Genomic DNA, 17621 nt, shown 5'->3' on the forward strand with positions numbered 1-17621 from the left:
CTCCAAGATTAGAAATTTGTAAGAGCACAAATACCATTTACCTATAATACTAAGAGTGAAGTTGTTTCTGCTGCATACAATGCCCACAGCATTCCGAGCACAACAGTAATAAATGCCATTATCATCTGGGCTGGCACTCTTGAAGGTCAATGTCCGTTCCTTGTTATTGACTGAGTAATTTGTACGATCATCTACAATTTGGGTACCATCGCGGAACCACTGACTTGTTGGACTAGGAAACACAGACAGTTTAAAAGCTCAGAATCATGAAAAAAGCAATCACATAGAAAGCAACTAATAAATGCACCATTAGCCTTTTGTACCAAAATATGTGAACTGGATGTAGATATTTTAATGAAAATTCATAGATATAGAAGAAAAATTTTAGAAAATGTTGTGCCAAAAAGCAATAACCTTATGTACGCCCAACCTGTATCATCTTCACATCATTAAAGGACATTCAGGCATCAGCAATGCTACTGCCTCCTTTTTCAAGTTCAGGATTATGCTACTCAACTCTTCTAAGTGTTTAAGAGTTTACTGAAAGAGGAAGGTTACACTAGTGAAGGGAGGAGGAAAAGTTAGCCAAAATAAGCATGAATCCTTCAAAGTAGTGACTCCTTACCGTGGGTGCCCATCAATATGACAATGCAATGTTACTGGGGCAGAACTCTGTATATCCTCCACTCTGTCTGGATTCTTCAAGACAACTTTTCCTGTTTCAATCCCTGTCAAAAATACAGTAATGACGGGAAGTTAAAATTAGTCAGTTTGAGACCTCAACCTCTCTGTACACTTTGGAAATCATCAGTCACCGTAGAAGTACAAAACTGTTTCCACCTTGGCATGACTGCACATGCCTGGCACTGAGAAAGCACAATCAAGCAAATTATTTGTTTTGCAGTCACTTGTATCACTCTTGCTTATATAAATGGTAACATTCTTGCCTGTCTATAGCTTTACATGGAACTATGAAAAAAAAAGTATTTATGTAACTATTAAAGAAATCCTTACAGAGAAGGCATCAGATAAAATGCAACCTTTCCTGTTTAGCATTTGCAAACAGAAAACCATCAAGATAACAGAAGAGGAATTAACCGTATACTAGACAAAAATAATGCATATTGAAGTAGCCCTAGCATAGTGAGAGCTGGGATGAGCTTTAGGATCTGCTGGCAGTGCCTACAGTTATTAATGCATTTGGCAGGTGTAATAGTTGTTCTTTTGGGGGGAGAATCACCTGAGTCCTGGGACATCCCAAGGCTGACTTTCTCCTGTCACAATATGAAACAGAGATAGCAGGTGAAAGCTATTATATAGTCTATGGGGTGACACTCCATAAGCACAGCTGGCCATTAATTAGGTTGTCATATTCCTTATGATTCTGAAGAATTAAGGGATTGGGAAGAAAAGAGCAGAGAAAGGCAAACATTAACTGTGCCAAATAGAGGATTTACACCTGGAATGCTAAACCCAACTGACAAGCCAGATGCAAAACTGCCTCATTTGCTTACATCCGGCTTTTTGAAAACCTCCCATGATTCTTCTTTTTAGCCTGGCTCACCCTAAACAAAGAATGGAATTAACAGTAGACGTAACAGAGATCTGACTCAAAGAACTGACTCAGCCCAAGTTATGACCTTGGTTTTCAGATACTCTGCATTACTGAAAATAAAGCCATAAACATTATTTTAGAATCTAGAAAGTGCTACAATATTCTAAATAACTTCCTGCCACTGAGAAAGTTCTGCAGTTGCAGCTCATGACATTTATGTATTTTATCTATAGCACACTTTCCTTCAGTAGCTGAAAGCTGTCAGGCAGCATCCAGGCTCTGACTGAATTAAGATATCCTCAACAAGGTTACTTTAATGTGCATCTTCTGACCAAATTCTAGGCCAAGACAGAAGATCCATTATTTTATCACAGCTTTTTCTGACTTGAGGAGGAATAAAAGTTTCTCCAATTTTTCTTTCCCTAGCTATATGTTAAGTATATTTTTTTGTTCCTACTTCATTAATCCAATAACAAATATTGTGAGTACACATTAAGTATGCCTGTAATATACATGAAAGAACTCCGGCTCCACATTTACTTAAGGCACATATCTGAGTGTGTATCATAACATTCAGAATATTTAGAGCATGTATGTCAGTTTGCAACTAGCTACACAGCTATAATTGGCAGTGCACAATAAGAAAAAACTTTTTGGCTAACCCACAGAAAAAAAAAAAAAGAATTCCAGGTCAAAAAATGGGAAGTCCCTTCTTCTTATGCCATACTTGACATTATTATTAATCAACATCAGAACTAGTTTGAGGGAGAACACAGTTTCAGTATAAATACAAGGAAACAGATTCAAGCAATCCGGTCAAATTTCCTTGAGTTGTTCTATCCATGAATGTATATTTTCATGCAATTTCTCCTTTTACTTTATGAGTTCCACCCTTTTGTCTTTTTAACTTATATATTAATTATAGTTATGTTAATGGTTATCCTGTTAAATTAAGCCATACAGTTTAATAACATCTGAAATGTATTAAACTTTACATTTCCACTCTGTTATTAGCATTGTTTTAGTTTAATAAAGTCAACAAACTGCATTAGTAACAAACAGACATTGACTATGGAATGGTGAATAGACTATATTCTCAATGAACAATGCCCCTTTCAAGTTTTACCACAAAAGGATTTGGGCTGTCCATCCAAACTATTATTTTTCATATGCACACACTAGAGAGCTATGATTAACCAAAGCTCCCTAGTGCATGAGTGCATTTGTGGCAGAAGCCAATTAAGCTTATTTAAAGATACACTTGTTGTATCTCTTCGCTTCGCTCTCCATTTTCATTTTGACAGCTGAATGGAACATCAGATTATGTTAGTAAAAAACATGGTGCTCACATTTTATGTTGAAAGATGCATTTGTTGTCCGAGCTTCTTCTCCAGTAACTATATTCCTGGCAACACATTGGAAGTTCCCACCATCTTGCTGACGATCAACAGATGCAAACTGAAGGTTACTCCCTTCCTTGAAACGCCGTTCAGTGTCCTGAATAGGTACCCCGTTCTGTAACCACTCAAATTCTGTATCTCTAGGCTCTTTCACTTCACAGCGCAAAATGGCACTGCGACCATGCAAGGCATCCTGAGAATATGGCTCTTTAGTGAAGGATATCTTTGCTTGAGCTCCAACAGCTGAAAAGAGCAAAAGAAGATTACCATCTGGCCCTAAGAATATCTTCGAACAGAAAAAAGGAAATGGAAACCATTACATTACTAGGAAAAAAAAGTTACAAAGGAAGAACAGCTTAATTAAAACTGCACATAACTTAAGATATATTAAATCAGCCATATATGGTTATCAGAATCCCAAGTTCCTCAGCAATAATAATAATAAAATACCAAATTTTAATCCTTAGGATTAAATAAATAAATACATTATGTATTTATTTATTCAATTTAACATGGCTGCTGATTCCAGAAGACCCTGGACAGTTTACAAAATCCACAAAAAAAGAATAAAACAGTTAAAGCCCATATAAACAGGCTGCCTGGGCTAAAACAACTAGAACAACTAACTGTACAGAGAATACAAAATAACAATATGACAGAAGCCCCACAAATAGATCACACCCTCATTAACCCTAGGCTTTCTAGAACCCCAGGAAAGTGGGCACTGTCCATACCTCTTGGGGATGCTGTTCTAGAGGGCGGAGCCCGTGACAGAGAAGGCACGCTTCTTCAGTCCCACAAGATGGCAGCATTTAATTGAAGGGAACTGGAGTGTACCTACTCTGCCTGACCATACCGAGCAAGCAAAATCATAGGAAATAGGCAGTTTCTCAAATAACCAGGTTGTATGCCATGAAGGGCTTTACTGATGGTGACTAGCACCTTGAATTGCACCTAGAAGGCTACTGGCAACCAATGCAGCTTGTGTAACAATGGTGACACATGGACATATGGTGAGGTGCCTGTTACTACTCACGATGTTGCATTTTGTACCAGCTGTAGCTTCTGGATGATCTTCAAGGGCAGTGCATTGCAGCAGTCCAGTCATGAGGTTTCCAGGGCTTGAGTGACCATTTGAAGGGCCTCCCAGTCAAGGAAAGGGTGCAACTGGCGCACAAGATGAATCTGTGCAAAGGCCCACCTGACCATAGCTGCCACCTGCTCTTTTACCAGCAGCTGTGAGTCCAGGAGGACCCCCAAGTTGTGTACCAGTTTGAATGGGGAAGTGCAACCCTATGCAAGACCAATGATGGAAATGTCCCAGCCCCGGGAGGTGGGGTAGAGGTGGAGGCAAACTGCCACAGCCACTCAGTCTTGTCAGGATTAAGCCAAAGTCTGTTCTTCCCCATTCAGACCCAAATAACCTCCAGACACTGGGCCAGTACGTCAACAGCTTTTAGTTTATAGGAATCATTTAAAAAATAATTATATTGTAATTCTGCTTCTACAAAGTTCCCCAAACCTTCTTCCTCTCTGTTTGGTTTAACACAGAGCAGTTAGAAGATGCTTATAGGACACAGAATTTTTGGTTTCCCATAGACAATGGGTGAGATAGCACTCAAGAATTGTAATGCTCTTCACCAATAAGTTTTTCTTGCCTTGAAATGCAAAGTTCTTTTGAAAATGTTAGGCTCTATTCTTATAGTCTGACTTGTTTAAAATTATGCTGACCTGTTAAAGAATCAAATGAAAGATTCCAAGTGTTCAGTCATCAAGTCACTGGCACATTCTGGACATTCAAAATATAATTAGATGATTGGATAACTTGCCTAGCAAGTATAGTATTTAGGTGGATGACCAGCTTATAAAAAAAAGACATGGATCTAGAACTTATACACAAAACTGAAGCTCAGAAAAAGAACTAATTTAACACAAAGCTTTATTTATTTATTTAGAAACTTCTTGGCTTCAGAACAACTCTGGGTGGCTTACACTTAAAACACAAAAACAACAAAAAGAATCTAAGTATCTGGATAAAGCACACATCAGCCAACCAACCAACCAGGGCTCCACAGACACCCTACCCCAAGGCCTGGGAGTACAGCCAGGTTCTTAAAGACTTCTGAAACTTTTTCAAAGTGGGAACTACATGGATTCCATTCCAGAGGGCAGGTGTTGTGACAGAGATAGATGACATTGTTTAATTGAGGGAATTTGAGGCACACCAATTCTACCTGATCTTACTGGACAGGCAGAAACCATGGGAGATATATTGTCCTTCAAATAACCTGATCTTATGCCATGAAGGGCTTTACAGGTGATAACCAGCAACTTAAATTGTACCTGGAAGTTTACTGGCGACCACTGTAGCTCACAGAGTAGTGGTATCATGTGGCATAATGAGACAATACTGCCTGCACTGGTATGTTCTGGACCAGCAGTAGCTTCTGAGTGGTCCTCAAGGACAGATCCACATATAGCATACTGTAACAGTTTAACAGTGAGGTAACTAGGGCATAAGAGATTGTCTGGAAAGCCATCTAATCCAGGAATGGATGCAACTGGTACACCAAATGAAGCTATGCAAAGGCCCTCTTGGCCACAACTGCCACCTGGAGGAGGATCTCCAGACTGGAAAGTGCAACCCCATCTAAGTCACCAGATCCAGGGGGCCTAAAAACCCATAGCCACTCAGTCTTGGCAAGACTGAACCTGAGTTTGTTCCTTCCCATCCAGGCCCACAGAGCCTCCAGGCACTGGTACAGGACACTGATGGCATCAGTTAGCCAGCCTGGAGTCTAGAAGTGCAACTGGGTATGATTTGCATATTGATGATACTGGATCCTGAACCAACGAATGGCCTCACCCAGCAGTTTCATGTAGCTGTTAAACAGGAGGGGCAGAAGTTGCATCCTTGGCCCCTCACAGACTAGAACTGGACATTGAGAAAGGAGAACCACCGTAGCACAGTGCACCCAACTCCCAAACCCCACAGCAATCCAGGAGGATAATCTTCTGTAATGCAGCCTAGGATGATGTACAGGATATTGCTATAACATGACATTCATACATTCTATTTTAACTTGAACATTTAAAATGGAACAATTTGATGCAGAAAGAAGAGTTTTACTGTTAAGTATATACCTTAACAATGCCCTAAAATGCTTATGATCACCAGGGCACCAAAAGTGACAAATGCCAGACCCAGGAGCAGCTACTTTTACATAGCTAAAGCATCATAGTTGGGTTATTTATCATTTTCTTACACTTGGTAGATTACAAATTTACAGCCTAGCATCTCCATTTTTCACATCTGACGTACACAAGGAGAATCCAAAGGCTTATTCAGATAATCCTACACAGTAAAAGACAACTGCATTTCCTCCCTCTTGCAAGAGGTTTGCAAAAGGGAGGAAACAGAGTTATCTTACTCAATAGCGGGGTGTTCCAGAAAATTCTAAATAAAAGAAGTCTGATGTCCTAAATTATTTGGAATCTAATGTAGCAGGTTTGACAAATGTATACTTTTTATTTTAATTTACTGCTTACCTCCATGACCATATACATACATGGATATATATACACACGCAATGCTTACAAATAAATAAATCAAATGTGTTTATGTTCACTCACATATACAAATTTAATATACATGGTTACTAGGATGTTCATCTGGAAAATGCCAAGTTTGAAGCTGTCTAATTTGACCCATATAGTATGCATTCATTACAGTGCTAATTATTTTACAAAAAACATATTTTTAGAACTTAAAACTTCAGTGTGTACAAGACAGGATGTTATATATTTGGGGAGAAATTTTGCCAAGCATCTTTTCACATGCCAACACCAAAAGCAGAATGCAAAACAGATATGAGATTTAAAATTTAGAAATTAAGGGGATATGTGTGCTGCACTGTTAAAGAGAAGATGTACAGAGGCTTCCATCATTTAAAGAAGTCTAAGAAAAAGAACAGACGTTGTTGGAAGAGCTGGAAAGCAAGAGAAGGGCAGCTTTGGCTTGTATTTGCTGGTTTTGCTTGTTGAAAGATTCAGAGAGGTCCCTCTTGTTTGAATGAGGTAGCAGAGGTATGACTCTATCTCTAGGGCTAACAGAAATAAAGTTTTCAAAAGGTGAAACCGTGTGCCTGCTTACTCTCTTGTAATCCCTTCCTCTCCAATCTCTCTGAGGGGAGAGGGGAGAAAAAAACCCAAGTGATTTCTATAAGTAATCTCTCAGGTGCCAAACCCATTTCCCCGCCTCCCTTGAAGAGTGGAGGGATTACAAGAGACTGAGCAGACACATAATGGGAATACACCAGGTTGTTTGGTAGCGCAGCTGCCGGTGCATTACTTTTGATGTATATTCTCCATTGTGTGCCTGCTTACTCTCTTGTTACCCTTCCTCTGCAATGAATGTAAATGTAAACACTAATTCCCTTCTTGTTAATTATCCCAGTGCCGGGGTGAGCATTCCAAAGGGTGAGGGAGTGGGGAAAAGGAAAGCATAGTTGCAGTCACATGACTTCCCACTTAGCGATCGCTTTGTTTAATGACAGAGCTGCCAGTCCCAATTGTGGTTGCTAAGCAAGGTCTACCTGCACTAATTTGGGAGAAAGCCCATTTCCTATCAACAAAAATAAGTTTTCCTAAAAACAGAGATGTTATTAAAGTATCTGAATCCCTGAGATAATGTATAAATCTTACAAAAGGCTTTAGGATTCTTTTGCATAAATTAAATAACGATGATGCGTTTGTTGTATTAACTAAACCTCAAATAAAGGTAAAAGAGATTCTTATTTTTATTGCATTAAAGTGAATCTTAGATTTGTAAATGGATTTCAAAGCCACTGAAGAGACTAGATCTGCAAGTTGTAAACAGCACTTTTCTAAAGCAGCCAAAATGCTCTCAAGAATCACTACCTGGTTCTTCAAACTGCTAATTCTGCAAATTTCAAAAGGTTTGTTCCTATTAACAAAAATATTTTGTGTCTACTTGCATGATATACTGTGTTTAATGTTAGAAGATGGTTACAAAAAAGAGGGAAGGGGTGATACCTGTTCACCCTTTGAAAAAAGATAACCGGTAGTCAAGAAACTGGTATAAGCCAGGAGTGAGTATAGTAATGGCTTTGTGTTTCTCTGTTGCATTAAAAAATCTACATAAGTTTTTGAGAAAGTAAGAGTTAAGTATTTTCTTTGTATTCTTTTCCATATCATTAACACTGTACAACCCCAGACAAATGAGAAGATCATATGATTAAACATTTGAGATCACTAAAAGGATACCATCTATTTTTGCCTAGAATTGCTTTCTTGGGAAACAACAGATTGATGGAAATTTCACTTTTTACTTAGAAGCTGGTATCTCAGCCAGCTCAGGTGCTCACATTATTTATATACACTCAGAATATAGTTAAGAATACACCCTTAAACACTGTCTCTAAAATCTGAACCATCCTGTTTAAATTATAGCTCTACTTTGTATTCCTTAACTTTATAAAGTATTGACTACCTCAGCTTCTTTGGCTAAGGTTTATCTTGTTCTCCCCTCATGCCAGTAAGGCCAAGTTCTGCCCTCCCATATGTTCTGCAGGGTATGTATAAGTTGGGGAGGGGGGCAGGGGCCACATACGTGCTATCCAAACTATATTAACAATTTCCAAAGGGTTGTTGTATTGGTTTTTGATCCAAAAGCCTCAGAGTCTTGAGGTACCTTAAAGACTAGTGAACATATTACTGTAGTATGTAAGTGCTTTTGAACAATATTCACCTTAATCTTTCTTTAAGATGCCACAAGATTCTGAGTCTTTTGCACCACAAATACTATAAGCATGTCTGCTTTCTTGTGACTAATAAAATAGCCTTGATAGCAAGCACCTGTAACACCTGCCTACCCACACTACCATGCACTCAATCTGCAGAAGATGAGATGGAATTAAGTTGTAGCTTCCACAGACAATAGTGCACATGAAGAGGGAGATAAATTAGAAAAAGCGTAATCCTTGCATGTTTCAAAGAAAAAGTGCAAGCACGAAGAAAAGGCCAGGGGAGAAGAACTCGTGGGAGTGGTAATTGCTTATTTTTCTTACCATAGACCCTGCTTTTAAAGGATCAAAATCCATTTTTAATCAGATAGTTAATAAGTACCAGAAAAATGGCATGTTGCCAACTTTTAAGCCAAAACTGCCTTTGGAAACTAACAATAGTTTGAGCCTCTGCATGCATTAAGAATTAAGTCTGGGGGAATTTCACTATTTTCTTATTTTTATTTACAGAACACCCATAAATTAATTTATTCAATCAATCTGTGTCTCTGCCCAACTTGCAGTTGCCACTGGGGGGGTGGGGGTGGGCAGCATCAGATCAAAAACTAATAAACTAAAGATAACTCAAAGAAAAAAGAAAAATAAACACATAAGAAGCCAACTACAATTGCTCTCTTAGCCCTTACAGAATGGGCTCATCTAATGCCCTGGCCCAAGGTCTGATGGAAGAGCCAGGTTTTCAACACCTTACAGAAGTCCAGCTTTTTTATGTTATAAATGAAAATCAAAAGTTTCTATTCTTATGCAACACAGATCCCTTCCTGATCTGAAAGTTGGATAATTATCCATGTTTAAACTGTCAGGTAACTCAGTGATAAGCTACCATCAATCACATCTCAGTGAACCAATTAAAATTTCTTAATTGCATTAGCACTCCCCTGGCATATAGGGCATTTGTCAGCAGAACAGATTCAGATGAGTGACTGCAGTTGGAAGAGAGACAGAAAAAAAGATCCATGACAATGAAAGGTAGGAAATAGAGCCTGCATAACTTGTACCTCAACAAACATTCTAGGTGTGACTTCTTGGTCAGGCTGCTGACAAAAACTGGATCGTGTGACTAGTACTGAAACCACATGCTTATTCCCATCCCCATGTAGAAATTGTTTTAGGGTGCAAGCTAGCTTCCTGCTTAGGAGATTTCACTACTAATACTCGCAAGCCAGAATCTACAAATAATTTTTATACTCCTCAGATTACAAACTGGCTGTAGAAAGGGAAACAAAGGGCAATTCAACAGTTGTGGCTCTTCATCTAATTCAGTCCCCAGGAATGAGCCCTCACGTGGAACAGGGCCAACGCAGCTTGGAATTTCAAGATCAGTCTGATAGGAGACAGATGCCAAGAGGCATATACATAAAGCATTCATCATTTTTAAAGAGGAAAATATAATGTCTAGGAATCATGCACTCTGCTAATGTTTCATGGCTTGATACAGCAAATGATTTTGTTTGTTGTTAGCAAGTCTGTGAATACTAAAGGCTCTGAAATTCTAAACACAGAGAAGAGGGGAAGTGTGTGAAAGCAATTTAAAGTATTCTGTCAGAGTCACAAATGCTGAGTATGCAGGTCTTCATAACAGCCGGTGAAGATCAGCAATTAACTTTTTTCCTCCTCTCCACTTTCATTCTGGAAACTGACAAGCAGTCAGAGCCTTCTATCTTGCAGCTGTCTGATTTCCTTAGACCCATTCTTTGTTTCCAAAGCGGATATATGCATCTGATGTGCATGTACCATTTTCTCCCCAAGACATGGATAGTTCAATGTATCAATCATTTGATAACCACAGCATTTTCAAATATGGTCTCTCCAGTAGCACATTTGTGGCAATGCAGATCAGCACCACATCTCTTGTGTTCCCATAAAGTGATCTACCTTGGGAAGCTGAGCCAAATTTTCTTCTGATTCAGATGTGGTATAGCTCAAATGGCAAAACTTCCCTTTCACAATTTGGGATACTACAGCATTTGTGGGATTCTAAGCCTCACTCTCCCTTCTGCCATTTAAACTCCCTTTCTCTACCCTGCCTTTGGGTTCCAGCAAGGTATTGCTCTCCTTACTTTATACGAAGACTGTGCTGAAGCCTACGGTTGCTACCACTAGGAAAAGCGTCCGGCTGCAAAACTAAGGCGTCATGCCATTATTATAGCTTTAAATAAGAAGGTAGATGAAGGAAGAAAAATGTCTTCACAGTTAGGCAGCTTGTTTTTTAATTCATACCTACAACTCAGATTCTCTACAAGACAGCTAAATGCACCACTATATACTGAGAATATGGGGGAGGGAGGCTGGAAATTTATTTTTCCCTCTTTCTGTACGAAGCCAGGGCAACATACTTTTTTATTCCAGAAGTTGCTATAGCCCTGCAGCATGGTAATTTTCACAATCTCCTGTCTGTTGACTGGAGGGAGCACTGATTGGCTCAGTATTGAGATGTATACAATTTATAGGCTGCCCCAATTTACAGAATCATGACTTTGGGTGGCTACAATATTCACTTCCAATTCTCAGCATTTTAATATCAGTAAGATTGAAGATAATTGCACAGCTGATTTAAAACTATTTTGGAAAGACTAGAGAATGGAAGTGGTGCCATGTGATACAGAAGGAATGTCTGATCACTGTCCGTAATTAGATATTTTGGTGAAAAGGAACGGATGGAGAGAGGAGGAGAAACTATCACTTTTGCCCTGGTCAGCTTATAGACTTCACATACTGAATAACTGACAACACTGCTATAGTCTTTATAATGAAATAATCACAATAAATATTAATAATATGTAATGTTTTTATTCATTGTCATTGATGTCTTCAAGAGAAATATCTACCACCTTCTCCAAACTGCAAGGATCTATTCAAATCAGTATTTTCTTGACCTACCAGTGCTTTGGGATTAGCACTGTTCCCTTATAAATAAAAGTCTCTCTTTCACAGTGATTCAGCCAATCATTATGAATACAAAAACACCAGAGTACTATGCATTCAATCAGACTAGGATATATAATAACACACAAACTAAGCCAATTCAGAACATAAACACCCTACACTGAAAACATGTTTTAAAATGGCCTATTGTTACTTCATTTAGGTGACTACTAAAAAATCCCATTTTTCTTCATTCAGGTCTATGTATGATAAATTTTTCTCTTTTTTTTCTGCCATCAATTCTTAATATGTATGTTTTATATTTTTTAACCTGTTGTTATTGCTTTTATTTGATGGGCAAAATATAAATAAACATCAATCAACCAATCTCAAATCTAAAAATGTGCTTGGTGTATGTATACAAATATGTCCTTTAATGTAGACAGACATGTTTGCAAAACCCACATTTCTTTAACTATTATTTACCTGAAACTCATTGTTATGAATGAAAACTATGTTTCTACTTCCATTTATTCTGAAAAAATTCAAAATGGAGGGTGGGCCTAAGATTAATTGCTCTGGTCTTGTACTTTACTTTATATATTTTACCAATTTCCCTTCACCAGTTTTGCTGCTGCAAAAGTTGCAAATTCTACAATTAATGTTTTTTTTCTATTTGTCTTCCTGTCCGATTCCTCCTCCATTAGCTCGCCTCTGCCAGATAGTAAAACTAGTTACCGCTATGTAATTAATTACTTTATGAAGTGACCATCTCTGCGAATTGCAGTATAAATTTTTCCAATCTAAAGTTTATCCTCCTTTTCTCCAGGAGTTTAAAAATGCTTCATTGCATCTTAATTACATTCAGAAGAAGACTTTACATTTTGTTTATACCTCCTGGAATGAAGGATCAAAACATTACTCTGAAGAAATGAAAAATGAGGCAGTAAAAATTAACTGAATAATTTTGCTTATGTACATTTGACCAAAGTTTCCTAGAGTAAGCGCTCCTAGATTATTTGTCCCAAAACAGACACTTAATTTGTTAAGTTCTGATGACTTCATGTATTGTATTGTATTAGTTATATGTAATATGCAATATTATATGCAAGTAATATATTCCAGTACATTTGGTATAGGGTCAAAATGACTGGGGACTATAAATAGAGAAATAAAACCTAAATAGTAAGACACTCAAGCTTCACATCTCTATATAGTAAGTCCCTGGGTTAAGAACGTCTGACTCATGGACAACTCGTAATTACGAATGGACTGCCATAAAGCTTATTATATTAAAAATGTGAATTAAATACAGCGGTTTGTAATAATGAACGCACTACTTTGTGACGCTCATGAAAACATTGTGTGGCTTCAGCAGTTCGTCAGCTCGAGGAAGGAGAATGCCGTCCGCCATTTTAAGTCATGTCATGCTGCCATTAACACCATGTTAACATATGACTGATGCTAAATAAGAACTGTATGTACCTGTTCCGACTTACCTACAAATTCGACTTAAAGACAGACTTAGAATGGAACTCGTTTGTAACCTTGGGATTACCTAGCTGAGGCAGAATGAGTAATGTTTCCTCTAATGATAGTCACAGCCTTCAGTTTTGAAACAGCAGAAAACCAGATTTTACTCCAGTCGGCTAACATGTACTAATCTAAAAGGAACTCCTGCTAGTAATTAATGGAATATAGACACACCAAAGGTTACTTTCCTAGGTGGACTCATCATTCAACTATATAGGGAATGTGTAGAAATCTGAAAACTGTGGATACTTTATTATCTAGAGAAGGGAAATGAACTCAAATTCAGATTAATGTTGGATTTAATAATTTAGTATTATTAAATATATGTGCTGCCTACTCCCAATAACTCTGGGCAGTTACAAATAAAAACATTAAAAACAAGAAAATTAAATACAACAATAGACAAAAATGAAGAGTAAAGATGGCAAGGATGATGAAAAAATGGCTGGGAAGGAAAAGAAACAAACAAAACCCAAAGGAGGGCTTCACTCACCCTCACCAAAGGCTTGGGAAAAGAGCCAGGTCTTCAAGGCCCTTCAAAACACCAGCAGGTTAGGGTTGATTTTCAGGTCTAATTTAACTAATGCATATCTCATTTTAGGAACTGCAACCTTTCCTGATAGTGGGTAGCAAAGCATTAAAAATACTAATATACAACTGATTAGACTTACTGTCTTAACTGTTAACAATTAACAGAGTTCTGTAAGAATCTCTGAACATATGAAAGCAATATTTTTTTCCTGGAAAACTCATGAAAAGTCATGTTCATTCAACTTTGCAAGGTAACATTAAATTATGCATTCTAGTAAGTTCCCACTGAGGATGGCAATTTCACTGCTATCTTGAGAGGGGTTCAGTCATCACAATGATTCCACACAATCTACTTACACCAAGTGGCCAAGTAAACACAAATCAAATATTTACTGTATGTATACAAAGTACCTTAATGCATACTCAATAAAGGGAAAAATAACAAGCCCATCAGTATCACAAAGTCTTTCCATTATCATGTTTTCTAGTTTATCTTCAAATGGACAACTGAATTATATATTTACCACCAAAAAGGGTGAAAAAAATAAGGTAACTTTGTAATATGCTGAAAGATTTAATTCTTGTAAAAACTGGAATATGTAAGACTTAACTCAGAGACATTTTTTTTAGAATTAGATCAGAATGACAAGTATATTTGTTTATAATCCTCTTGTATTTACTTAGAAGTAAGTTTCTTTTTCTTTTTGTCTCTAATCCTCTTGTATTTACTTAGAAGTAAGTTTCAGTGGAATAAGTAGGATTTACTTCCAAGGTAAATATGCATAGGATTTCACTATCAGTATTTTTTAAAATAAGGTTTAATTATTTGAGGGGCCTAGTGCAGCCTTGTGCAATCTTGAGTCCACCAGATGTATTGGAATATAGCTTCCAGAATTTTCAGTCTAGCCAACACATCTAAAGGACATAAGACTGGAGAAAGTTACTGTATCTTATACAAACTCTTGCCTGAGAGGGTCTGATGGAGCCTTCATCAGTCCCTCTCATATGAACTTCATTATGGCATACCACATTTAGAACACTGGAACAGATACAGTACCCCAAACAATTCTGGCAAAAAGTCCTTTAGTAAGAACTGTCCGGGGCAATGAATGATTCCAACCACATGCCAAATCACCTTACACAAACTCAAAATCCCAGACTGTTAGTCAATGTTTCTTATATTTAATTTTTCCCAACCTATAGACATATCTTATTTTCTTATAGTGGTTGCAGAAGAATGCCAGAGGCAGTTTCCATCATCAACTGTTGTTCACCCATAATAATGACTTACAATGATGCCCTGTTTATCCATCAATTCATAGCAGCTGCTGCCTGAACAACAAAGGCTGCCTAAGTATCTCAAGGCTATGCAGCAAAGGGAAACACATGTTCCTGTATTAAGATACACATGTGAAATCAGCAATGCAGCATATCAATTTCTATACTAATTTTAATGCAACAAATGTTTGCCATCTAATATAATAAAAATATTAAAAATAATGGGTGATAAACAGCTAGTGGCACTGCAATAAATGTTGGTTTGCACATTAGCAAGGCATACAAGCATACTATTTAACCTGCAAAGATTTCGGTAGATTTGTTTATGCCTTCTCTTGAACGTGATATTATATTACAATAATTTAATAAATAATCTCCCTGTTTCATAAAGGAATTATATTTGATCCAAACTGTATCTTTTTGGCTCCTTTTAATTAATGTATTGTTTCTTAAAAGGAAGCCCAAATTTTGAAATAAATATTCCTTTACTAGATTTTCTGAGTCATATTCCACTAACATGTGATTTAAATTTTAAAATGCTGTGATCAGTTTTTGCATTCAAAGAAAATTATCAAGGAAGTCCATACATATTCAATCTCAAAAGAGGAAATAAAACATAAGTTTAAATTAACTTCAAATGGAAAATCATGAACTAGATTTGAAAATATGAAATTTGAAAGAAAAATGTGCAAGCTCTCATGTGTCTTTCTCAGAATCAACTATCTAACTTTAATCTTACAAGAAATAACAGTGATTGGATCAAAGGGTACTTTTTACTGTAGGAGTACTGAAATTATGTCCAGAGAACATCAGAATCCCTCAAACGTTTCTTGGAGATTTCTTAATGAGAAGATCAGAAGTAGTATAGAGAAGTTTTCCAAGACTGCAGAAAAGAAGTTGGGACACTCTTTCCACATCAAGCAACACCAAATCTCTACAGTTCTACCATTACCTTCATAACCTGATTTTTCATCCAAGAAAATTTCCTTGGTAGATGAGGTAATAAAAACTAATTCCTAGGGCGGTGACCAAATTTGAAATATAAATAAATTAAATAAATAAATATGGGAAGAGTTTGCTTAAGATGGAAAACTACTGGCCAACAGCAAAATTTTAAAATCCCATAATATTTTGCAGGAAAACAAACTAGATGGCCAGGAAACATATTACTGTACACTGTAACCAAAAGGATTCTCAAAGACAGTGAATTGTATTTAGATGATCAAATTCTGGCTTAATAAACTAGGATAGGCACAAGATACACATCCCTACATCTCATTAGGCAGCAAAGTGTTTTTTCAGGCTCTGCAAAGTAGCTTTGTAAATTATTTTAGGGTATTGCCTGGAGCCAAGGTGAGTAGAGGATGAAACAGCAGAAAAGGTCATGCAAAAAGACTGCTACCAAATGTGTTCAATCTCGCAAGCACAAGTTTTATCTGAACGGAACAAACCTTTTCTCTGCTTTTGGAAGCAAGGAAAACACCGTTACAAATACTTATTTCCTGCCTTACCACAAATTATACCCAGTTCAGCATAACAGGACCTTACCTGTGTTCATATTGCTTACATAAGCAATGAAGTGTGCAAACCTCTAATAAAAACATTTTTCTTTCTCAACCCATCTCTGAAATAAAACATGGCCCCTTGTACACAGTTCTTTAGGTCATGGGCTCACTTTCCATTTTCCTTGATGCAGTTTGCAAAACATGTTGTAAAAAAATGTATTACGGCTATGCAGCACTTCAGATTCAAAGGTAAAAGAATATTTCAAGAGTGTGGAGGTATGCACATAGTATCTGCCTGCAACTCTTTAAAGCAAACATATCTTTTCCCAGGATTGAGCTACAGCTGCAGAGGTAGCTGCTTCAATGAGGTATAGAAAATAGTACATGAACACCCCAACACACCCTAAAGCACTTTTTGTCTTTAAATCCAAAGTGTTGCACAGCCTTAGTATGTATTGAGAAGTATCAGATTTTAACACTGGGTTTGGAGCTCCAGGAAGATTGAGCACACTGCTGCAGTGTTTGTAACAATGCACACTTGTATTAAGATTCTGCTGTCCATTAAAACCAGGCTTAACAATTGAGGATACTCGAATCACTACAATTAATGTTACATATGTCATAATACTTAAAAGTGACAATTTCCCAGTGTTTTCTGTGAAAACACCATACATAGGTAGACATGCAGATGTGGGAAATTGTGTAACAGAAATTCTACCTTTATATTCAATTAAGCTAAGTTATAAGACAGCTTTAAAAAAAGGATAGGCAATTGTTTTGCTTTTATCCACAGGATCACTTTAAAAACCTCAAAAATCTGATTTTACTAAGAGGAAAGGTAAGGAATATTGCAGCTTCTTAGTACTGTGTGATTAAATTAGTTTTATTAAATTTTCAGCCCCGACCCAATAACATCTTCTAGCATGCTCCCAATACATTGCCCCCATATCTCAATGACCTGCTTTCCCACTGTGGGAAGACTGTGCTATTACGTCTGGCTACTGGGAAAGGATAGGAAGCCTTGCCTATTCCTGCCCCAAGAAATTCTGAAATTCTCCTTTTAGTGGAGAGAAGGAGAACCTTGTGGCTTTCCCTTTTTGCCTAAGAACAGAAGTGTAAATCCAAGAGG

General features: G+C 37.3%; 1 protein-coding gene across 1 annotated transcript in view; it reads right to left on the reverse strand.

The window, feature by feature from the left end:
* The window catches only part of PTK7 (protein tyrosine kinase 7 (inactive)), a 98204-nt gene that overhangs the window by 27170 nt on the left and 53413 nt on the right, over window positions 1-17621 (reverse strand). Inside the window, exons 3-5 of the mRNA XM_088148026.1 lie at window positions 2905-3198; window positions 626-728; window positions 42-232 (exon numbers count right to left, since the gene is read on the reverse strand). Coding sequence (XP_088004152.1) covers window positions 42-232; window positions 626-728; window positions 2905-3198 — 588 coding nt within the window. The remainder of the gene's footprint in view (window positions 1-41; window positions 233-625; window positions 729-2904; window positions 3199-17621) is intronic.

This window comes from Python bivittatus, unplaced genomic scaffold (assembly GCF_059951505.1).
Source record: "Python bivittatus isolate LINGU-HERP-01145 unplaced genomic scaffold, Pbiv_v1 ctg000020_np1212, whole genome shotgun sequence".
NCBI lineage: Eukaryota > Metazoa > Chordata > Lepidosauria > Squamata > Pythonidae > Python > Python bivittatus.